Raw genomic sequence first — 24,127 nt, forward strand, 5'->3', positions numbered from 1 at the left:
TGTTTGAGGGATAGACTTACAGTATGGCATGCGTCGTATAAAGGTTTATAACTGTTTTATGGGCTAAAACAGTTTCTTCAGCTGAACATTTGGTATGTTGTTAAATACAACTGTGCAATCTAATGGACACTGTACATCTATCCCTCTTTCATTAATGTCAGAATTTAAATATGACGCTACACTGACTAAGGTCTATGTGGTAAACAGAAGCTCACAGTGCTTGTGAATGTGAGAAAACTAATGCGGTTCATTCTCCTGTGTCATTCAAGCACATATGAACTTCCGCAAGAACCAGTGAGGGTTGTTCTCATATGCCAAGCTAATATGTGCGCTCGTTAAATCTGTTCATCAAGCAAAGCAATTGTTATGTCCAAGAAGGCTTGGATTAATCCATTTGATTTGCATGGATTACTTTTCCAGTGTATTTATTTTTTTGTTATTAATTTTTTGAAGTATCAATGTATTGGTGGAATGGACTTTCAGTGGAGGAACAGAAACTATCCATTTAAAGTCTGTTGTACCGAAACTGTGATTGCTTCTTAAACCTGGCTTCTTTTCGAGAGTGAGTCAGATGTTGATTCAGTAAATGCTCTGAATGATTCAGCAAAGCATTAATGCCCCTTTTTTCCACCAACATGGCTCCTCTGGTGGTTCCTGGGCTGATGCCCACCCATCACTCTCATCCCACCATAGAAACAGCAGTTCTGGGCTGAAAACACTAGTTACAATCCAACCCTAAAACCTTGGTGACTGGAAAAGTCAGAGAGCTTGAATTGGGAAAAAAAAACAAATCTAAAAAGTCTAGACACTCTCTCTATATCTGCTGGCTTCAGTTGAATGTACAAAGAACGCTACATACGTTTGTGGAAACACAGGCCAGATCGCGAATACCTCTCAGACTAACCCGATCGAGCTGACGAAAGACTGGTTAAACCTATAATTCCTTAAATTTGCCAGATTTTTGAAGCAATTCATTAGAAGTATCACCAAAAAAAAATAAAACTAATAATATACTAATTTGCTTGTGGATCGGACTACACTGGTCACGCTGTATGCTTGTTTTTGCGTGCAGCCTGGAGGACAACACACACATTTTGCCTTTATTTGATGGCAATTCAGTTTGTCACATTCAATTCAGATTCCAAGACCACAACTCAGATAAAATATAATTTATTTTCTGTGGCGTTGGAGATTCGCACCAATGAAAACAGTTGCAGGGTCATTAATCTTAGCCTTAGGTGTGCATCAATAATTGATTTCCATACTGAGCATTCTTTCTTGCATTTATTTGCATGATGAATTTGTTATTGGCCCTTTCCACTATATTATTTCAAATCTCTGTGTATTTGGCTTCATTTTGACCACTATTGTTTTGCTGCCTTGCAAGAACTGGTATTTCCTTCCTTCCAACTGCAGCAATAAAATAAGACTTTTGCAGCATGTAATAGGGATGCTCTTGATCAAACTGCATTAAAAATTCAAGGTTCTTTGTATGTCACATGCGTATTCTACACAGAACCTTGAACCTTAGTAAACTTACAACTGTCCAGTGCACACACATGCTGTCCATCATGTGCACATGCATCCTAATATGCCCACTTGTTTTTATAACCAGTTATGATGAGCTTCAGATAAAAGCTTGAATAATCAATGTCAGTATTGGCTGGGTTAAAAAATAATAATAACACCAAGCAGTATTTGCTGGGTCGTAGGGTTGGGTACCGAACTCGGTACTTTTAAGGGTACGGACAGAATTGCATCGGTACTACCGAGTACTGATTCACATTAAATCATTCGGTACCAAATTTCGGTACCTGAGAACGCGCTTGGGCGCATACGAAAGAGAGAGAGACCCTGTGACATGATGTCACCCCTGCAACTCTTTAAAACACAACACACAGGGCAAACCGAAATGTTTTGAAGTGTGCTTACATTTCAAGGGTAATATGGTTTCCGCGAAAACGCGGACAGGATGGCGGAGTCCATTCAGAAAAACTGAATTTACTCTATAGCGCGGAATGCCACGGAATTCATCAAGTTTTAGATGAATAAAAGAAGGTCTGTCACTTAATTCGAATCGCGATATGAACTAGTGTATGTGAATATTAAAACGCAAAAAGACGGTTTAAATATGAATCCTGCATGTTCCGTTAGCCTCGGTATGCATGAATGGCGGAGACGCCGTTTTGTTTACTAAACAAATACCGAAGCACACGTGAACTCGCGATGATTTTCAGCCTCTGCATCTCACAACATGAACACATGAACTTACAGGCTGTGAGTCACTTCATGAGAATTTTACCGTTTCATTTGAGAAAACTAACATCATATCATACTGTATACACACAGAAACTTCACGGCAACCTGTCAAAAGTGCGATTTAACATACAGAAATATATTACTCTTGTATTACTTTTATATTATCTTTATATATTCCATTTACTGTCATATTTAAATAAAACAATTAAATGATAAAAATAATTATTACAACCACATTAACCACTTAATTGTAGAAAAAATAAAATTATTATTAAAACTTTTTTAAAGGAATATTCACACAATTTTCCTACCATGTTTTAATTTTAACAGTAAACCTGTTTGTTTGCCAAAAAACTAAAAGGGATTCATTTTAATTTGATTAAAAATAAATAAATGTTTCATGCCTTCATTTGATTATCAGAAAAAATAAAAAGAATTTCTGGAAGATAAAAAAATGTAGGGCCCTATTGTTCAAACTGTTGAAATTGAGAGTTTTGTACTTATATTTTCACTTAAATAAATGTTTTTGTTATTACACAGAAAGTACAGTACCAAATTTCAGGTACCGATATCAGGACCGTACTGGTTAAAATGTGAACGGTACCCAACCCCCTAATGGGTAGCTCCTTGACCTAACCTTTCAGTCTTTTATCCCTAATTTTATTTAGATTTTAGGACAAAGCGAGACAATTTAAACAAGCAAAACTGAGAACCGATAAGGGAATGTAAGGGAATGCAGTGTTTGGGCAAAGCTCATCTCATGACCCTCATCAGCTGAGGGGTCACTGAAGCAGAGAGTCAGGTGACCAGAGCCAGGGATTTCTCAGAGTCAGCAGTGGTCAGGTGACTGCTCCAGCTGTGGTGAGAGGAGGTGAAGTAAGCAATGCAGGAAGCCAGAAAAACAGTGAGCCTTACCTTTTACCGGTCCAATGTATAGTATCTCAGAGGCTTGAGGAATGGAAGGAAATGGAGAAAAGAAAAAATAAAGAGAGAAAGAGGGGGAATGAAAGGATAGATTAAAGAGATTAACAGCTTGGAGGAAAAGGAAAGTGTTACCATGCAAAATGAGACAAGACATCAAAAGTAACCAAAGTTTCAAAAAGAAAAGAACCATCTCAAAATAAATAAATAAAAAGTTCCCTTGACAGGGCAGACAGGTCCCAAGATGTTCATACACATCCTTAATAAATGTCATTCACAGGGTCACATTTTGCCTTAAACCTTTGCTATTAAACTCATTCACTTTCCACAAACAAGGTTTTTTGACTTTTTTTCCCTTCAATGCTTTGTTTTTTTTTTTTTTTTTGTTATATAAAAAAAAAAAAACCCTTGCCTTTAGAAAGTATTGGAAAATATTGTTCACCCACTTTAAAGTCAAAGTAGGTATTCTAAGAGCAGCTTTATTTTCTATTCAAAATTTGAGACAAACAATATACCACATTTTTGTAATTAAACCAAGTTATCAATTTAATATCAACTCAACATCACTGTATTTTAATTGCTGGACAGTAACAGAATTTTAAAACTAGCTCTTTTACATTTTATATTAGATTAATATCTGATCGTAACATTTTTAGTCCGTCTAAAGAACATAGTATTTGTACCTTTTTAGCAAGTAAATCAATCAATCTGTTTATCCTCTTCTCTAGCTTACTTTCTAGTGTAGTTGTCTAATAAACAAGGCATTGTATATTACAAATATATATATACAAAGTCTCTTTGACAAATTGCTTTTGTTCCTCTTCTGTAAGCTGCTTTGATTAAAAGCATCTGCTAAATGCATAAATGTGCATATGAAAGTCCAGACACAGGCCAGGGGAAGACAGAGCTCTACTTCCAGAGCAGATTGTGTTGTTTGAAGATCCATAGAGGAAGGGAAACCAACAACAATACTTATGGGTGGAGCTCATGTCCTGCTCACGCCGTAATCAAAGCGATCCCTATCACGGTGACTCGTACTGAAATCCCTCTGAGAAAAGATCAAGCGCCGGGTCTTCGGCTCATTTCCCGTTGTGGGCCAAAACGGCTCATGGCAGCTCCCGTTCCATTTTCTCCTTCCTAAAAGAGCCTTTGTGCGGTAAAAACCAGCGTCTTTATGGACCCTAAACATCGGGAGTCCTGCACTATTTTAATGAGGGTCATCATGAGGTTAAATGGTAGTAATGAAGGAACAAGTGGAGAACAGATCCCAGACACAAGCGTTTTGAGTTTGCATGGGGGACGCGTCGCACAGGGGCCCTGGGACAATAGACCCTATTCATGTCGACCTGAGGAGATGGAGTCTGTCCTCTGTGCATCGTTAATGGATTGTAGCGCATCATGCGTGGGGCGATGTAGCTGCTCTGTTTCAAAATGGCAGCGTGACCAAATATGTGCGGAATCTGAACCATTCACGCTCCGAAGTTAGAGCGAGAGCAGCAGGCCTGCAAATGATACGGTGCTCTCAACCCACACATTTCTCATTTCAGCACTGTTTCAACATAACAAGCCTTTGTTTTCGTGCTCTTCAACCACACACGCATCATTATGGAGCTTCATGGGTTCCAAACCGTCAAACACGGTGTACGACGCAAGCAAGCAATGCGATGTTTCACAACAATCAGAGTTGCTTAAGTCAACCGTCGCTATCTATTGCTCATACTTGGGCGTAAGATTCAACCTAACCTCAAATCCCAAGCACCTCGGCGTGTAACCCCACCTGCATGATTTGTGATGGATATGAACCATGCCTCAAGTTTGTTGTAGAGAGAAGTACCATTTTGGTATGTCAAACTCTATTGAAATCAACTGGGTTGAGTTGCTTGGGCATTTATAACTGGTTTTCAATCCTGTCTAGGGGACCCAGAGAACTGGAAATTTCACATTAGCACATCTTTATTGCCCTATGATGTAGAAAATAAGGACTGAATCACAGAATTTATTACAAAAATATTTTTTCCTGAAATTCTGTTATCTACTTGAATTTTTTCTGTATTTCTGATTTAATAAATAATGGTGATAATCAAATTAAGGCATAAAACCTGACAAAAAGAGCACTTTTATTGTAAGAATTGTATTATATGAGTTCAATTGATTAGACATGCTTTTTGATTATTAAAACGTATTTAAAGCATTAAAACAGAGAAATAAAATGGAATTCATAGGGCCCTAAAAATGTAGCTTTTGTTACAATGTTAATAAATTGCTGTTAAATTGTACAAGCTTTGTGATTTCAGTTAATTAGACAAGCTTTTTAATTACTAAAATTTAATTAAATATTAAAACAGAATTCAGAAAAAAAAGGAATTTGAGGGGAAAAATAAAATTGATTTAATAGATCGCTACATCTCTTTTCTTATTTATTCAGTTTATGCAGCTTGTTGCCTCACCTTTTGAGGCAGAATAACGGTCCAATAATCTACAACAAAACAGAGCAAGCTTTTGAGATAACCAAATATTTAATTACTATAATTCTAATTTATTAGGAGAAAAGACATCAAAAGTGAACAAGCTGGTTAAAAAAATAAATAAATAAATAAAAGACCACCAACCGGACGGACGCCATTTTATTTAGCTCAACTTTAACAGAACTGCATGCACAGGATTGTGGGATATCACAGGCAGTGAAGAATACATCATATCCTGCTTTCAAAAACTAGTCAGATGAAGCTCTCTCAGTAGACTGGATGTGAGATGAACACTGGATTCAGAAACGCCTTGTTGCCTTCCTACCTCTGTATCCTGTCTGCAGAGGCAGCATTTTTCAGCTTTTAGAGACAGAAACTTAGTTTAGCTCTCTCCAAACGAGTTGATGATCTGAATCTGGTCTGTTAAATAAGTGAGACGCAGAAAATGTGCAGTGCGGCTGAACCTCAGGACTAGGACTGAAAACCAATGACTTATTGTGTTCCATGATGGTTATAATGCTGACTCATGTAGGCAGCGCACTAGTTATTGGAAAAAAAACCCTACTATTTCCTAAAATTGACCTTATAGATATTTTGAGAAGTTAAGGACAGAGAGATCAGTGCATTGACATTCTCAGAGGAATGGTGATGGCGATCTGAGACATACCTGATCCAGGAGTGAGCAGTGGTCCTTCCAGCTCCAACGCCTCCTCCTCTGCCTCCTCCAGCTTTTTCTTCTTCTTCTTGGGGTCGCGGGGCTTGCGCAGTAAGGAGAGCTCCTCAGGATGCCGGATGTCTGTGGAAGAGGGACTCATTCTAATTAAAAGGTCGATCATCACCCTCAAGACACAATATGTCTCAGACTCTGAGGGTCATTTCAACAGCAAAAAGACATGCAGTGGAGACTTAGAAACAGACATGTGCAAGTCTAGATGAAAACATGCACATCACAAGTCATACATATCTAATGTACATTTTTAAAACAAGTTGTCTTAAGTGATTTATCCTCTATCTTGAATGCTCGAAGCAGCAATAATTGCTCCTATAGTGGCCATGATGCCATGCTTACAGGGCTGAGCACGTGGTTCATTCTTTAGACTCCCTTCATATCAGGGAGTCTGAGGTTTTTATAGATCTCATGCTTCGCTGCTAGAGGACATGTTCCACATAGAATCGTATTCATTATTCACATAATATTAATTACAAATTTATAAAAATGTTCTGCATAAAGTTTTTAAAAAATTGTATTATTATTATTATTATTATTATTACTACTATAGACATGCAGAACATGCAGACTTCATTTTTCAATAGCAGTCCTTTTGCAGTTTAATATTCATAGGTATTCATGATAAAATTAAGCAAACAGCCCTAATTTTAATTTATTTATTCAAAAGTTGCTGAATTCCATGACACTGCGTGTTATACTGTAAATTCTGTTGTTGTGACTGGATTTCGTCAGCATTTTCCACAGAGGGATATCAGAGGGCCCTTAAACAGTGTCTAAAGATGTCTAAAGCAGACCCGCGATCAAAAGAACCCTTGAGAAGACAACTCCAATAAGTACATGATGAAATTATAGAGATTCCAGAGTGAAACATATTAAAAAAAACCATTGCCAGTAATTGGCGGTGACAGTTTCAGCATTAAATGACTTTTTATTGAAATTCTTGCAGTTTAATTCTCCACTACTTTAAGCATTATGGCAGGACGACTCGCACTCCCTGGATTTTCCACAGTCCTGGAGGAAACGAGTGTGACGGAGTGCAAGTGTGTTGGGGAGGGGTTTCACGGCTTGGCAGGAATGGCTTGTTTAGTTGTGTTACTAAAGCAAAAGCATTCCAGAGGTTTTAAGAACTACCAGATGGCAGTTCTCTCTCTCTCTCTCCGAGTCTGCCCTTTTACAGCCATATGTGAGTGAACTGTAGCAAGTCACTGGAGTGCTGGAAGTGAGCGAGCGCCTCCTCTGAAATTCCAATCAACAAACAGAAGATCCTTCAGCAAACGCTCCCAAATAAAACAGCCGTAACTCACAAGAAACTCGCAGAGAACGCTCTGACTGAGAAACCACACATTTCTCATTTTATTTAGTCTCTGACGAGCAGTTCGTGTGTTAGGTGAAGCGCTCTGCAGAAATGCAGTCCGCTCACTCTAAGAGGCAAATAATACACACACTCCAAATCACTTCATGCATCACATGAGAATGCAACAGTAACGTGAGGAGAAAACTCCCACCAGAACAACTGATACCACCAGAGAGAGAGTAAGCATTATTAAGCCAGCGGTGAACAATGATACGGCCTCTGAATGAAAGAGCTGCACTTCACATCACAGCTATTCACAACCATTTTCAGTTTAAGGCCTAAAGTAAAAGTACACACACATCAGGCCTAAATTAGGTTAAGATTCACCTGGTGGGTGGTGATGACTACTGCATAGGCAGACATGGTTCACAAAGCACAAAAACCCCCATCAACGCTGGATTTTCTAGAACTGGATTCTCCAAATGTTCACCCAGGTCATGATAAATGGAAGGCTGCTAAGACTTTCTATTTGCATCCATGGATACTTCAACAAATAGTTCACAGAAAAATGAACATTTGCTGTTAATTTACTCGCCCTCAGGCCATCCAAGATGTAGATGACTTTTTTCTTCAGTAAACAGTAATGAAGATTTCTAGCTGAAACTGTGGTCCTTGGCGATTCATAAAATGCAAGGAAATGGCTACCGCCCCTTTGAGAGTCAAAAAAACATATCAGGCAATGCAAAATTAATATCTGTGGCTCCTGTCGATATATTGAGGTCTTATGAAGCGAAACGATCGGTCTGTGCAAGAAACTGAACATTATTTACAGCATTATTGCCTGTAATCCAGAGCCTGGTCCGGAGTGATGTCCGGTTCAGAACATTCTTTTGAACCGGCCCTTTAGTGAACTGAATGAACCGGCGTCTGAAACAGTCCGCGCGCCTTGAGCAGCATCTACAAGTTACTCAATCAAAACTCACTTTCAAACGCCTGACAGTCACTCAGACTCAAAAAGAGTCAATATACCAGTATACATGATCCTATGATGCTGGTTTTTGCCAACTTAATCACTTTTATTCATTCATTTATTCACACACATTATTTGGAGCTTTAAATCACATACCTGCAAACTCACAAGAGGTCAAAAAGGTGACATAGTTTGAAATATAAACTGTGTTGGAGGGGTCTGGGGGGCAAATATTTTTGAACATACAAGTTAAAAATGTTGGGAAAAATGCAATACTTTTAAATATTAAACCAAACCACGAGTAGATGACGGTAAATGACGGTTTAATGAGCGAGACATTAGTCATTCATTCAAACAGCTGATTCATTCAGAATCGAGGCGTGAGTCTTTATGAAAGGGTTATTGAATCAATGACTCGCTTGATTCGTTCAAAAACGTGGATTCATTCAGAAACGAAACACCGCTGTGTGTTACTGGGAGGCACAACAGTTCTGCTGTGGTTTTTGATTGAAGCTTCATCAGCGAACTTGAGCAAAAAGTCAATATTGTATTACAAATCGTGAATTTTGTGTCCGCTTCACTCACAATAAAGAGCTTCCACGCCGACGACATGTTCACATGCGGATGTGAGCGTAAGTGTGACGAGTGCGTGAGATGAGGTGCATTCGATTTGAAGCAGCAGCGCGCAGACCGATCGTTGTTTGACATCAAAGTACCACGAGAGCGATTCGAAAGCATGCGAAGCCATCTGCTCTCTGTAGCTCATTTTGTGTTGCCTGAATATGCTTTTTTTTTTTTTTTACTCTCAAAGGGACAGCAGCCACTGACATGTATTTTATAAATCACCAAGGACCACAGTTGCAGCTAAAAATCTTCTTTACTGTTCTACTGAAGAACAAAAAAAAAAAAAAGTCACCTACACCTTGGATGACCTGAGGGTAATAGCAAACTTTCGCACTAGATAGCTGGCCAATCAGAGCACACCTCGTGTCTCAGAACGATGAGCTTTGTAAAAATCGACACGTTTCAGAAAGGCGGAGCATAGAGGAGCACCAATAATGTACAGTATGTGGAAAATAATGTGTTTTTTGAACCTCGAACAGCGTAAACACATTGCATTACACCAAATACACAAAATAATGTTCTTTTTAGCAACATCATATGACATCATAGGGGCATTTAAATATCACATGGGCTTCAAGCATTACTCATTTCTGGTTAGCTGGGATTTGGGATTCATTTAAAAATGTAATTCGTGAGCAGATGTCCCCTTCTGTGGATCTCTCTCATCACCGGCAAACTCTGGCTGCATGACCAAGTGATTCCAACTAATGAAGAAGAAACTCCCAATTTCTCTGGCAGCTGAGACACAGAGAGAGAGAGAGAGACAGCATATGTGAGCTGGATGATCATTGTCTCACTGGCTGTCTGCAGCTGCTGCCAGTTGGACCGTCCCTCATCCGTTCCTCACACTACTCTGCATGCTCTACAAGACATACAGCTATTGGGGACCCAAAAACATCTGGACACTAAATAATACCTGAATGCCACTGCATTAGATAAAATATCAAACTCAAGTGTCACTTGCAAACAAACAATGCAGGGGCTTTTCTCAGAACTAACTGTGTCTCTCTATACTTTCCAAAAAAAACATACACAGATTCTATAGACAAAAACTTTACAGTCTTACCTTAAAAAATTGATTATCTAAAAATCACAGTGACCAACAACAGGTTAAGCTGTCAATCTATTTGTACTGACTACTAAAATAATAATTAAATCTAACCGTTAAGGACCTGGAATTGTTAAGAGGAATCAAAACTGGAATCAAACCCATCTCTCATTTTTTTTAGGTTTGAAATTACACAAATATAGTTGTTAGATGTTTTGCTTTGGAAATGTTCTAGTGATGTTGTAGTTATGATTAATGATTATTTTGGTATTTCACAACAATAAATCCTATTGACCTATTGAAGTATTCACATAAATACATGTATTTCATGCTATTTTTGTGTGTGTGAGTTGGAAAGAGAGAGAGAGTTGGGATCAATTCAAATCAATTTGAGAGAGGAGGTCATGTGACTTCTTTCCTGGTCTAAAGACTTTTTCTGCAAATATTGACAGCGAAAAGATTCAACCTGTAAGTGCTCATAAGGCCTTGTTTTCTAAATATGGACACAACAAAAGTTACCATCAGCCAGTTACACTGATAAGAACTGTTTACGAAACAGGATTTGGAGCGGTTCAAGGGCATGCTGGGTCTTATCTATGCTACGAAATACAGATCAGTGTGTTTAACAAATAATAAAGACCAGTCAAAAGACCAGAAAACAAGAAATGTGGTCAAGCACACCTTTAACCAACTCAGTTATTAGATACCAGTGCTATGGCATTATCACAGTACTCAAGCCTCAAAACAAGTACCACAGGACTTTCCAAAAGGTAAAACAATGATGCACAATAGTAAATATCATCAGTAGAGGTCGACCGATAGTGGATTTTACCGATAGCTAGGTTGGACCCCACTGGCCGATACAGATTAATCAACCGATAGTTTTCAAAATGGATACTGAAAGAAAGCTAGTGCTTTACTATTTTTTTTTTTTAAAAGAACTAAAAACAGTACTGAACCATACTTTGTAAATGAATAAAAATATTAATATTATTTACTATATTGATCATTAAATTTATTTTATAGTTTGCTAATGTTAAAAGAAGAAACTCTAAAATTAAAAAAATGTAGCCTATTAGTAGCTAATAGTGAATGTTGAAATGAACACACTAACAAGGAACGATACTTCTACAGTTTTCATTAATGCTACGAATGGACTCTTATTGTTAAGTGTTACCATTTAATTTCAACAATCATGCTTAAAAATGGCCATGTTTAAATATCTACACAAGGCCATAGCATTAAAATTACATACATATGGATATTGTATGTGTACTAACACACTTTATTTGCTTCTATTTTTTAACACTTGATGATTATCTAATCTCAAAAAAAAAAAAAGTTAGTCACACACCGGGCAAAAGCGCAGCGCTGCGTCTAGGAGAACTCAGAGGTATCACACACACACACACACAGACACACACCAGACGCTTTGTGTTCAATTCAAGTGGCGGTCTAAAACAATTAATTTAATCACCAAACGGACATAAGTTTGCATCAAGAATGAACAATGTGGCATAAATTAATTTGAAGTTCGGTGTTTAAAAAAACAGAGCAAGCGGAAAGAGAAAGCGCGATCTATTACAGCTCTCTACATGAAGCAGACAGACCTTATTAGTGCCACAGAAAGACAAACGTTTTGCTGAAAAATGCACAATACATAATTTATAGCCTAGGATGAAGTCATTATACATTCACAACGATTTGGGACAAATATAATGTAATTTAATAGAGAACTATGTGAATGGCGCTCTGTTCCGTGGCAGGATTTTCTGTCGGCTGTATTTAAATGCATGTCTGGAGTTTCCCGCTCTGTGCAGCGCGCAGCGTCACGTGTCAAAATAAACAACACGTGCTGTCAGTGATTTCCGCCTCTAGAGGCCGCTCTCGTACTGTATAATGCCAGCGGACCCTTCTCAGCCACTCCAGCAACGGTTGCAAACCGGAAAACTATCGGCATGGATTTTTGCCGATAACCGATAGTTGCGGCAATCAACTGTCGGTGCCGATTAATCGGCAAAACCGATGAATCGGTCGACCTCTAATCATCAGCATCATCATGTATTAATTGAGCCAAATTCTGTGTTAGGTCCATTTATAGATGACATAAGAGCACAAAAGAATGAAACAGACAACTTACAAGTATCTTATGAAACAAGCATCTTATGAAGAGAAGCGCATAGTTTTGAGATGCTGAGAACAAAACAAGACATAACAGCAAACACGACATCCATCTGATGCATGTGTATATAGACCAACAATTAACCCTTGTGCATCAATAAATAAAAAAGAAACACATAGGTCCATAGTGGACAAAAATGTCAAAAATCGGTCATAAAAATTGGAAACTTAGGAGCACAGACTTAAGTTTGGTCTCATTTTAAAGAAGACCCATGGCAGATTATTGTTGAAGTAAAAAAAAAAAAAAAAAAAAAAGTTTAAAAAGTGAAACCAAGAAAAAAAGTTATAGAAGTTTAAGTTTATGAAAATGCTTTATGAACAAAATTTTATATAAAATATATATTTTATGAAACATGCTGAACTCTAAACCTGCTAGAAAAATCAAAGCCATAAATCTAAACAAGTTGTGTTCCAAATTTGAGGTTGATATCTCAAAAAATGAGCTTTCAGTAAAATTGTGTTTGGGCGCAGCACCAAATTTTCCCCATTATATGCCAGCAAAACTCTGCTGATGAACACAGCGGTTGGATTTGTGATTTACAGAGTTTTTCTCTCTCAAATATTACAAGCAAACACACACAATTTTTTTTTTTATGACATGCATACAAACCACACTCTGTCATCCATACAATTATATCAGCATTATTTATCCAATTGGCTCTATAATATGCAGAAGCAGAAAACAGGAATAAAGCGAGTATTTGCTTTATAGGCCAAACCTGAAAAAATGGCACCATTTGGTAAAAAAATAGTAAAAAAATAATAATAATTTTGAAGTCTTGCCAACAGAATGAAAGCCTATTAACAAAAATTGCATCATTTTACAGTTAAACGGCACTACGATTAAAAATAGCAGTTTTAATGTGTTTCAATGGGGACATTTTTGTCCAAAAGGTCCTGAGAGGAACTACTTTTTGTACCTAGTGCAAAATAGATTTATTAAAGGAAATGGGGGTGAAATTGTAAAATTCCAATAAAAATACACACCTGTGCCAAAATTTGTGCAACTGCCAATAACATAGGAAAAATGCTAAAAAAAAAAACTGAAAAGGACAAAAATGTCCAAAAGGTCGCACAAGGGTTAAAAACAGAGCAGATGGAATAGAGAACACAAAGGGATAGTTCACCCAAAAATGAAAATTTGATTTATCTGCTTACCCCAAGGGCATCCAAGATGTAGGTGACTTTGTTTCTTCAGTAGAACACAAAACGAAGATTTTTAACTCAAACCGTTGTAGTTTATCAGTCATATAATGGCAGTCAATGTTAGGGGTGCACCGATCCGATATTCTGTATCGGTATCGCTCCAATACTGGCATTTTCTGCCAGATTGGGGAATCGGTCAGACGAGACCGATCCAAATCTGATATTGTGTGTATACTATTGTGTTATTGTTAAGCCCCACAAAAGCCAAACACATTCAGGGCTCTTAAACACTTCTCTCCGCTGCGGCTGTGTCTCATCGCTTTCGGTTACTAGAGTCAAGATAATGAAACTCTCTGCAAGATTATTAAGTTCCTAATATTATACTTGATCTGTAAATAAAGATAAATGGTTTTGCATACAAGGACTTTATCTTGCAGGATTTTATCTGTTTTCAAGATCGTGTTGGTGTCTGTTAGATCCCAACACTGGACTAGAGAGCACTATGTTCTTAACGAGCACAGTAACTCAAATTTAAAACTGTTAAAAGAAAAGGCTCAATAAACTATCGCACAGATTTAATACACTACGCATTAATATCTCTTCACTTTGTGCCTCATTACTGCGCTATACATTTAAAAGAAATGTCTTTTAATTTTACAGTATATATATCTATATATAAATATATTACTTGTTTTTCATGAATGTATTTTACAATACAAAGAGCATTATCATTTTAGATTTAGTCCTACTTATTCAATTTTATTTGTTCCCCACTAAATAATGTTTTTTTCCCCATTAATTTTAGATTTTATAAACTTGTGCACTCATGATTTTTCTAGAGTAACTTTTGCTACTGAATTATCCACTAACCTAGTTTATAATAGTATTTTTGTCACAGATTATAAATGCATTCATTTGTTGTTTTTATTTACAATAAAGTGGTCTATATTTAGTAGATTGTGTGTAACAAAAAAAGTCATGATCATGTCAACACACATTGAGGTATAAAAATTCAACACTGATAAAAAAAAAAAAAAAAACTGCCCAGGTATTGGATCGATATCGGTATCGGCAGACACTCAGAATTTTTGGTATCGGATCGGGATCGGTTCTGAAAAAGTGGTAATCGAGCTACCCCTAGTCAATGGGACTCACGGCTTTGAGAAAAAAAAAAAAAAAAAAAGCATACAGACAACACGCTCAGGACAGTGCGGCGGATCAGCGGTAAAAGACAATATAAATACTGTTCAGTTTCTTGCACAGACCGATCGTTTCGTGTCTTTAGACCTCAATGTATCATCACAAGCCGCAGGGTTTAATTTGGTTTTGTCTGTGTATATCGTTTTTCTCTCAAAGCCGTGAGCACCATTGGCTGACATTATATGACTGACAGACTGCAGACTTAAAAATCTTAATTTGTGTTCTATTGAAGAAACAAAGTCACCTGCATCTTGGATGCCCTGGGGGTAAGCAGATAAACATCAAATTTTCATTTTTGGGTGAACTATCCCTTTAATGCATGTTAAACAGAAAACCACACAAGCAGCTCCTATGAAGTGAGGGGTCTGGGTTCATTTAGAGCGCTCACAGTAGTTATTGAAGACATAAATTCAAATTGAAAATTCAAATTACATTTTTTGTGAATTAATTAAAATACATTCAGAAGAACTACATTATTTTTGTAATGATATTCCAATACTACTAGGAATAGGGATACTTTAGCTGCTAAAGAGTTAGTCAAAACCCTGTGTGTTAACATTGTTTTGTATTAAAGTTGCTGTGAAGTGATTTGATGAGTGCAGTTTTTTTTCCATGATGCATTGACAAATATCTCTTCTAGTGTTGTCACGGTACCAAAATTTCAGTATTCGGTACCGATACCAATGAAAATCCACGGTTCTCGGTACCAATTTCGGTACCACATGCTAATTAAAAAACACACAATTTTTAATAATAAAGTCAAACAAAATAAAATGTACAAAAATCAATGCCATTCTTTATACTTATTTAAATTGTTTCAAGTTTTTCCGCAATTAATAAAAGTATGAAAAACAGTAAGCAGTAAAGTTTCACCCAGATTTAATTTGTCTTTTAATTAATGAAATTTAAACACATTTTATTTTTTTGGTAAATAAAGGGGATATGGAAGAAATATTGTATGATTATTTCTTTAAAAATATTTATTAATTTTTTTCAATAGTAGTAATAGTATCACATACATTCTACTAAATAATAGTAATATATTTCTGGCACAATGTCTCTAAGATAAACTTTTATTTTGACGGGTTGCCGTGAATACCTTTTATTTCTGTGTGTAGCTATATGATATGACGCTGGTTTTACTCAATGAAACGGTAAAATGCTTGTGAAGTGACTCTCAGAGCAGTTCTGGAGATGTTGTTTATGTATTTATGTCCTCATTGAGACGGCAGATGCGCTTCAGTGTGTGTAGTTAAAAAAACAAAAAAAAAAACGCGCGTCTCTGCCATTCATTCACTCACACAGAGACTCACAGAACATGCGGGATTCATATCTGAATCGACTTTTGCGGCTTAATATTTACTAGTCCGTGTCGCGATTTGATTTAAGTGTAATGACCTACTTTTGATTGATTCATCCAAACTTTGACAAATTCCGTGGTATTCCATGCTAAACTGTAAATTCCTTTTTTATAACTGGATTCCGAGATTCCGCTCGCGTTTTCTGCATCGCGGAAATCATCAGGCCGTATGCGTCAAGAACCGGGTTGACCGGGTACTCGGTACCACCGGTACTTAAAAAAACCTGGTACCGTGACGTTTTCATTTTTTTAGTACTGACTTGGTACCGAAGTACCGGGTCTTTTGACAACACTAATCTCTTCAACTCGTCAGTGCTGTTTAATCAAGAGGTTTTTTTTCTTGGAGATTAATCAAGTTCAATTTATTTTAATTTTTTTAACAAAGTGATTTTCAAAATAATTTAAATAAATATGTGAAAAATGTACTAACTCTATTGCAGCACTGTTGTTGTTTTATTATCATTAAACTGATTGATACCATATATATTGGCATTATATAGGCATCAGTGTCCAAGATATCCACGTCAACCATTAAAAACCCATATCAGATGACCACTATTGACAACACAGCATACTTTAGATGTTTATTGCTATACGCAATGTACTGTTTCACATACTATTTTTAAAACGGTGGGCAGTTTTCATTGTTAGCAGTATGCTAACATTAGTTGGGGTGTTACAAAGCTAAAGGCTATTGGCTTTTTAAAACGCATGTGCCCTTGGATTGATCTACAGGAAATACATCAGCACATGAAAACAATTGTGTTTGTCAGTGCATTTGATGGGGCCTTTAAGCTGTCGCTGTATTCTGATTTAGCACCATCTCTCTTCCAAATGTATAGCAAAATAACACAATTATCCTGACTTACTGTTCTTCACGACCAGCGGGATATTGAGTTAGGCTAATGGAGTTATGAAAAAGCTGAGTAATATTTTAGGGAAGGCACCAGCACTCACTGAAGGTTTTGCAGATGTCAGACACGGCCTTGAAGACGCGGTCAGAGAAGTTGACCTTCACCCTCATGTGCTTCATGTTGGGCAGCTGCAGGCGCAACAGCTTGTGCTGCGGCGTGAAGAGCAGCCTGGCGTCAGCCTGAATGCCGTATTTATCAAGCGTCCAGTGCGTCTTTAGCAGCCAGGTCTTCTTCTTCTCCCACCACAGTGCGTGATCTGACCAGTCCTTCTTCACATCTGCATAAAGACACGCATGACAAGGTTAGGAATTACATCGACAAACACTGGCACAGGGCGGGATGAAAAGCAGCTGAGCTAAAACTGGCCTCTGATTTGGCTGCACACAAGGCAATACGATGGAGTTGAAAACGAGGTCAGCTGAAGGAAAACACAGTTAAGTGTCAGATGTGTTTGTGAAAGTGATGAGCCAAACTGGAGGGCTACGTTCTGGTGTGGATGAAAGCAAGAGGCCAAGCATTCATCGGGAGGCTCGAGCACACGGGCCGAGAATAGCAGCGGTTGGAGGTGAAACGCTGAGAAGTGTTTGTATGTGTGAGTAAGGAGATCAGGGTCAAGCCTCACTCTTTGTTCCACATTCACACTGTAACCTGAGTCTGATACTCTAGACCTGCTTTTCCTCTAACAGCTGCACACAAACAACACAGGAAGTGGACTGCAGAAGAATGTAATTCATAATAATCAGGAGACATATTACACATGCACCCACTACACAGGGCTCTGCACTTGTTTGTTTGTTTTGGAGCACTCGGGAGGGTAGTCAAAGCCCAGTGTTGTCACGAAAATGGAATTTATAACTTTGATATAATACCTTGGAAAAATATTGATATTCCATATACCACTGTCAATACCACAGGGTAAAATTCCCACAAAATTAAGGGTATAAAATTTGAACATTGTCTAATTCCAATTTTCGTTTTAACCGTAGTCAAAGTGTTTCTTAACTATAATAATAATAATCATCAACACATTATTATTATTATTATTGAACGGACATATACTGCTATTATACTAGAACTGCATTGTAAAAAAAAGTATTTCATGCTTGCTTAACAGTCAGAAAAAAGACAATAAAAATGACAATTTCTTCAATTGAAAGTTACACACTCAAACTTTTATTTTGTTGGAAAATTACAGGAAAGCTCAAAGTTTCTATCAGGGTTACTAGTTCACTAAAATTGAAACCATTAAAGAAACATTATCTTTAATAAATAAATAAATGAATTTTAATTTTTTTTTTTTTCTCCATCTAGTTGCCCAGGAAAGATTTATCTCTTTTTTTTTGTTTGGTTGTTGTTGCTGTTGTTGTTTACTTTGATCCACTAAGGTAACAAAACCTAATAAAAATAAATTACAGAAAATTACAATAAAATTCATACTAAACTGTAAACCTGTATATTAGTATAACTGAGATGCTTTTATAGTTTTTATTAATAGTTTTAATTAGTTTTATTTGTATATTTTCAGTTCATTTTGATTTCTGTTAAAGCTGCTTTGACCCAATAAACAAATAAACCTTAAGTGAATTTTAACTTCTAATTATAAATCTGTGTGAAATGCATGAAAGTATGTAGTGTTGTGAAAAATGTTGGTTGCATAATTAGTGCACACTGCTCCCAAATCCATGTTAAACAGTACATGTAGAGAGTACATGGAGATGAACTGCGAACCGCTCTGAGCCACTGCAAATACTGGATCATGAGCTGCTCGCGTGCAAGAATCCATTGACGCTCTGAAACACGCAGCACAATGGACCATATACTTATATAATTACAACACACACACTGTGGTGTGTGTCAGAGAGCTGTCAGACAGAAGAGAGAGTACGAGAGTAGATGGTATATCAATACTGTGGAAAATGAGTATTGAAACGGTTTCAAACACTTCAGTACCATTATGTATCGAAAAATGTCAACCCACCAGTTTCATCATACTGTGACAATGAGCATACAAAGGTGACATGAGAAGTGAGTCGCTCTCAGATTGTTTGGAAGCTGGCTTCAATTTTCATTGAGCTTGCGGTGCAAATAATTACCCAATCAAACTATCCTGGGGCTTGAATGAATGTGGGCTGGACCAGTGGCATCTCTCCATCACTGATGTCAGGACACAGGTATGCATGTGAGCAGACAAAGGGAACCGTTTCCCCCTCAGCAGACCACTATCCAGTTTCTCCGCATTATTTGTGTGTGTGTGTGTGACTGGGAAAAAGGATCGCCTCCATCTCCTTTCCTAACAAACTCTAAATGAAAGAATCTGGTTGAACTCATAGTATGGTTTTACACGACTGTTGTTTTCTATGGGTCCGGGACTTTCGTCTTCTGTGGGATTTTAATTTTTTGATTAAAACACTAGGAAACATTTTTCCCTCCAAGTAGGGCAGGTATGAAACTAGGGCTATATAATATTCTGTAACCAGAATGAAACTGGAAAATGGTCATGGTATCACAACTGATGAATAGCACCTAAATTTAGGTTTGATTTTTTGCTAGATGACACAGAAAAGTTTGAAAGAACTATGGGCTTAAGAAGAAAAAAAAACTAAAGACATTGTAACATAGATTGTAATCTTTATTTTATCAGGACAAAACAATGAATGTGACTTGATTTTTCAAAACATCTCTCCAATCTTCTTTCTGACTCTGTCCACTTCTGTCATTGTCGTGAACATGTATCTACTGACAAAAACGCACTGACTCAGTTTTTCTCCTCCACACCCAACAGAAAGACACACTGGTCGCATTTCAATGACTGCGTCTCGTTCACTAGCCAACTGTGGCGTCCATCTCCATAACAACATAACACAGAATAAAAGACAACACAAGTTCAGTTCTGTGACAGTCTACAATCATCTCTGAAGAATAAGGAAAATATTTACAAGCCAACAGACTTCCCAAAATTGCCAACTAATAAGCACCGTCCTCTACGCTCCTATTATGTCTTGTAGATGAATTCTGAGGATTTATTGTAGATCCACAGAAAGATGCCTGAAAGCCAGTAAGGTGCATGACATGCTAAACTGTAGTACAGAAAACACCAGCATGCACTTTAAAGATTAAATAAACTTGCACTTCCTCACCAGATGAAGTCCAACGCTTCACTGAATCCAGATCATCTCGAATACAAACTGTTGCAAACACTTTTCAGGGCTTGACAAGAAAAAGATAACTTGACTTTCCGAGTTGTTCCCAAATTATGGATGGGAAAGAATTAGTAAAACATGCATAGGTTTTAGCAAAAAGAAACAAACTTGATGTCATTTGGCGTGAAAGATGACACATACTGTACGTTCAATGAGGTTAGGAAAGAATGGGCCTTTGTAAAGGTCAAAAGTGTCCTAGAAATCAATTTAAGGTGGCAAATATCACCAATGTGCTGATTTGAACTGATGAGAAAATTGCTTAAGAAAGACTTAATGTCGAGCCCTGCATACATAAATGACCATGTTAGTCTAGAGCACCAGTTTACAAAATAAACCACAATAACAGGTAAAAGTGAAATTTAAAACTTTACAAGATCTTTTTAAAAGACCTGCATAAATCAAATGAATACTCTATGACATGCAAAACAAACGCATACACCCTCAAAAAAAAAAAAAGGTATAGTTTTACTTTATTAAACAGGCTGCGGCACACATTCACCTGCAAACAAGGGTAACTGAAAGTTTAAAATACTTGTGTTTTATTCAATATATACATATATTGAAATTGGTTTGTGTATCATTATAATAATAATAATAATAATAATAATAATAGGTTTCATTTATATAGAGCCTTTCCCAAGTTCAAGGACGCTATACCAAAGCAGAAACACAATAGACAGTCGATTCACATAATCGTAACAGTCCTTTCACAATCAATTAATCAGTTAAGTGGACAGTAGACAGTTGCCCAGTCACATGTAGACATGATTGCAGTTGCATGTCATGGTACAATTATGTCCAGAAAATAGAGATACAGACATAGTATAAGTAACAATAGAAAAAAAAAAAAATTATATCAATACATACAAATTAGGGGTCCATCAATTTTGCTGATACAATTATAATTTAAAGAAAGGCAACAAAAAAAGATTATTGCACTGATACCAGTAAAATCTATGTATTAGATGTGTTAAATACTGTTCTTATTCCTTCTTTCCTGTGGTGGGAAGGAAATAAAGGCAGACACAGATGGATCTCTTTATGGGTGGAGCAGTCAGCTGGTGATTTTGTTAAACACTTGACAGCAGCGTGTGGACTCGCCCCAAACAGCATCCGGCCATGCATGTGCCAAACATCCCGGATGAATTTAAATGAAATAATGCCAGTCCATTTTTGGGACTAGTATGATTTCATTTTTGATCCACATGAGTCATTAAAACACCGTGCCATGGAATAAACACGCTCACAGATTCAACAAGCACGCACACACACAGTGCGTGTCTTTTTCCAGAGGATCCCCAGTGAATTCCCTCCTCAGCTAGACTGTCATTGGTCGTCTCGCCCCCGTCCTGCCCTGCCATCAAATGGAGTGCAGGAAGAACGACCATTCACTGACCATCCATCAAACAGCCTAAACAGAGGGCTGTAATTTAATTAGCTGCCAGCCAATTGCATTTCTTGGGCTAAAAATACAGCCTGCCAGCAGATGACGTAATGCTGGAACGAAACGAATCCATGCCAAGTAATAAGACGCATTTAACTGTACTGCAGAGAGACGCATGAACACAGACATGTGTGAATACGCCCTGCAAATCACAAAAGCACTTCCTGTGCTGGGGTCCCAATCAAAAACAGTGTTACGCTGCTGTAAGAATGCAGCTTCCTTTTTTTTCATTAATGACAATAAACTACATTTGTGAATGGCACAATACACTACAATTAAATAAACAATGAATGTTATCTTTGAATGTGAAGTACAGTAAACAGCTACAAATTTTATAAACACTTCTACTGGAAAATAACTGCAAGTTTCAAACACTATAATTCTATTAACACTATAATTTATTGATTTCATTTTACATCAAGGTGTATGCTGTGCCTCCAAGCTTTCTTATTTATTTTGCTTAGAAACGTTCTATGTTTCTTATTTATTTGGTTCCACAGTGATTTTCAGTTTTTTGTTTTTTTTAAACTTTGTGTACGTTTTTTTTTTCTTTTATATTAGGCCTATAGCATGGTGTATTTTTATTTGTTTTATTAGTAAAAGTTCTAGCCTATGTTTAATAAGTAAGTTTGTCATACTGTTTTGTTTTTGTCTATTCAAACAAATGACGCCGGATTGCCTCTAATTCAAAAGGAAAGCCCCCCCATTAGGGCTGCACGATTTGGAGAAAAAAATCTAATTGCGATTTTTCTGATCAAAATTGCGATTTGCGATTTAAAATGCGATTTTATTACTATTTCATAAATGAGCTACAGGTTTGTTGTGGTGGTTTTAACAGCATCAAAGAAAGACCAAGCATAATCACAAACTATGCTACACTGTGCTACTGTTTATTTAAAACCTCTTAAACATTGTGTCCATTTTTTTTTTTTTATATATAAAGTTGTCAGGATGCAAACATCTGTCACGACATTAAGAACTACAGTATCTTAAAGTTAAATTAACAATCATATATAAAATCTTATACTTAAGAACCCAAACAAACTGTACTTTCGGCAGGTTTTACGCCCGTTTCACACATGCTCCGTTTGCAGTGCGTTTGCGGTGCGTATTTTTTTCCGCACCCATGTTAACTGATTAAAGCGTTCTTACTGCAGGCAGTTGCGGTCCGGCAGTGCTTTCCTGGAGCGATGCGTCTGCAGCACGCGCTGAATTAAAGTGACAGCGCTTTGTTCGTGATAAAAATGAACATGGATTGACATCTACTATGTTTCACAGGCTTTTTGGCTTGGTTTAAAACAAATAAAAGTGCACTTTTAGATAAACAAGGCAACATATGCACTTGTGTCTTGTGGAGGTAGAAAAACAAAGTTCTTTAAGACCCGCGGGACTGTTTGTAATAAATATTTAAATGTAAAAGGCACGAGAGCCGACTGTTTCTGTCAGTGGTAAGTTTTAATTTAAAATATAGGCTATATGCTGTGTTTAAATGTTTCCACTTACTTGAGCAACTTAATATACAAATCTAGAAGCCAAATTCATTGAATACGTTGTTTATATTAATTGAGTTTAAACGTGAATATGTCTATGAAAGATTGTGAAACTGTACTGTGATTAAAAGAGGATCACAATGCTGAAAAAAACACTTTCAGTATAGGCTAACAACGTTTGGATTTGAAATCAAAATAATGGATAAATGTTGTGTTTGTGGTAAACAGCTGCGGATCAGGAGCGGACTGCAAACGTGTCCCGTGCAAAACAATGAGTCCGTGCTGCTTCTGCACCGCATACGTAACGCACACGGACCGCACACTGACCGCATACGCACTGCAAACGGAGCATGTGTGAAACAGGCGTTACAAAGTACATCAGAACATCGAAATCCAAAATCATTCCAAACATATGCGGTGCTTTTTACCGTCGTCTGCAGGACTTTGCTCTGCAGCCACACTTTGTTGGGAAGTTGAACCACTGCTCACGCTCATCTTTTCCAAATGGCGTTATTTGACGTTCAGTCAGCACGTTCAGTGTTAAAATGCCCCCTATTGGTTAAACTCTGCATCAAATGTAAAATGCGCAACCTGTCAAAAACTACATAGATGCTTGTTACCATATTTGATAGTTCTTCATCAAAATAATCGCAGCTTTTGCGATTTGAAAATCGCACCCTTTCAAATCGCGATTTCGGTTTACAAACAATTAATCGTGCAGGCCTACCCCCCATTGCATAATTAAGAAGCACAAATAATTAAGCCATTTACATAAAGCAGTCTTTGACATATATTATTTGTAGAGTACTCAAAATCCCATAAATAATGTACATTTCCATACATGATGCTGAAATCTTTTGATTATCAAGCTTCTAAAACCA

General features: G+C 37.1%; 1 protein-coding gene across 4 annotated transcripts in view; it reads right to left on the reverse strand.

Annotated features, from left to right (window-relative positions):
* fermt2 (FERM domain containing kindlin 2) overlaps positions 1-24,127 on the reverse strand; it is a 66,781-nt gene that overhangs the window by 26,485 nt on the left and 16,169 nt on the right. For 2 of the 4 annotated variants that reach the window (XM_058748344.1, XM_058748343.1), the window contains exons 3-5: positions 17,156-17,389; positions 6,313-6,441; positions 3,175-3,207 (exon numbers count right to left, since the gene is read on the reverse strand). In XM_058748344.1, the coding sequence (XP_058604327.1) occupies positions 3,175-3,207; positions 6,313-6,441; positions 17,156-17,389 (396 nt within the window). The remainder of the gene's footprint in view (positions 1-3,174; positions 3,208-6,312; positions 6,442-17,155; positions 17,390-24,127) is intronic. The other 2 variants (XM_058748346.1, XM_058748345.1) reach the window with 1 other exon arrangement.

Source organism: Onychostoma macrolepis, chromosome 17, assembly GCF_012432095.1.
Source record: "Onychostoma macrolepis isolate SWU-2019 chromosome 17, ASM1243209v1, whole genome shotgun sequence".
In the NCBI taxonomy this organism is placed as follows: Eukaryota; Metazoa; Chordata; class Actinopteri; order Cypriniformes; family Cyprinidae; genus Onychostoma; species Onychostoma macrolepis.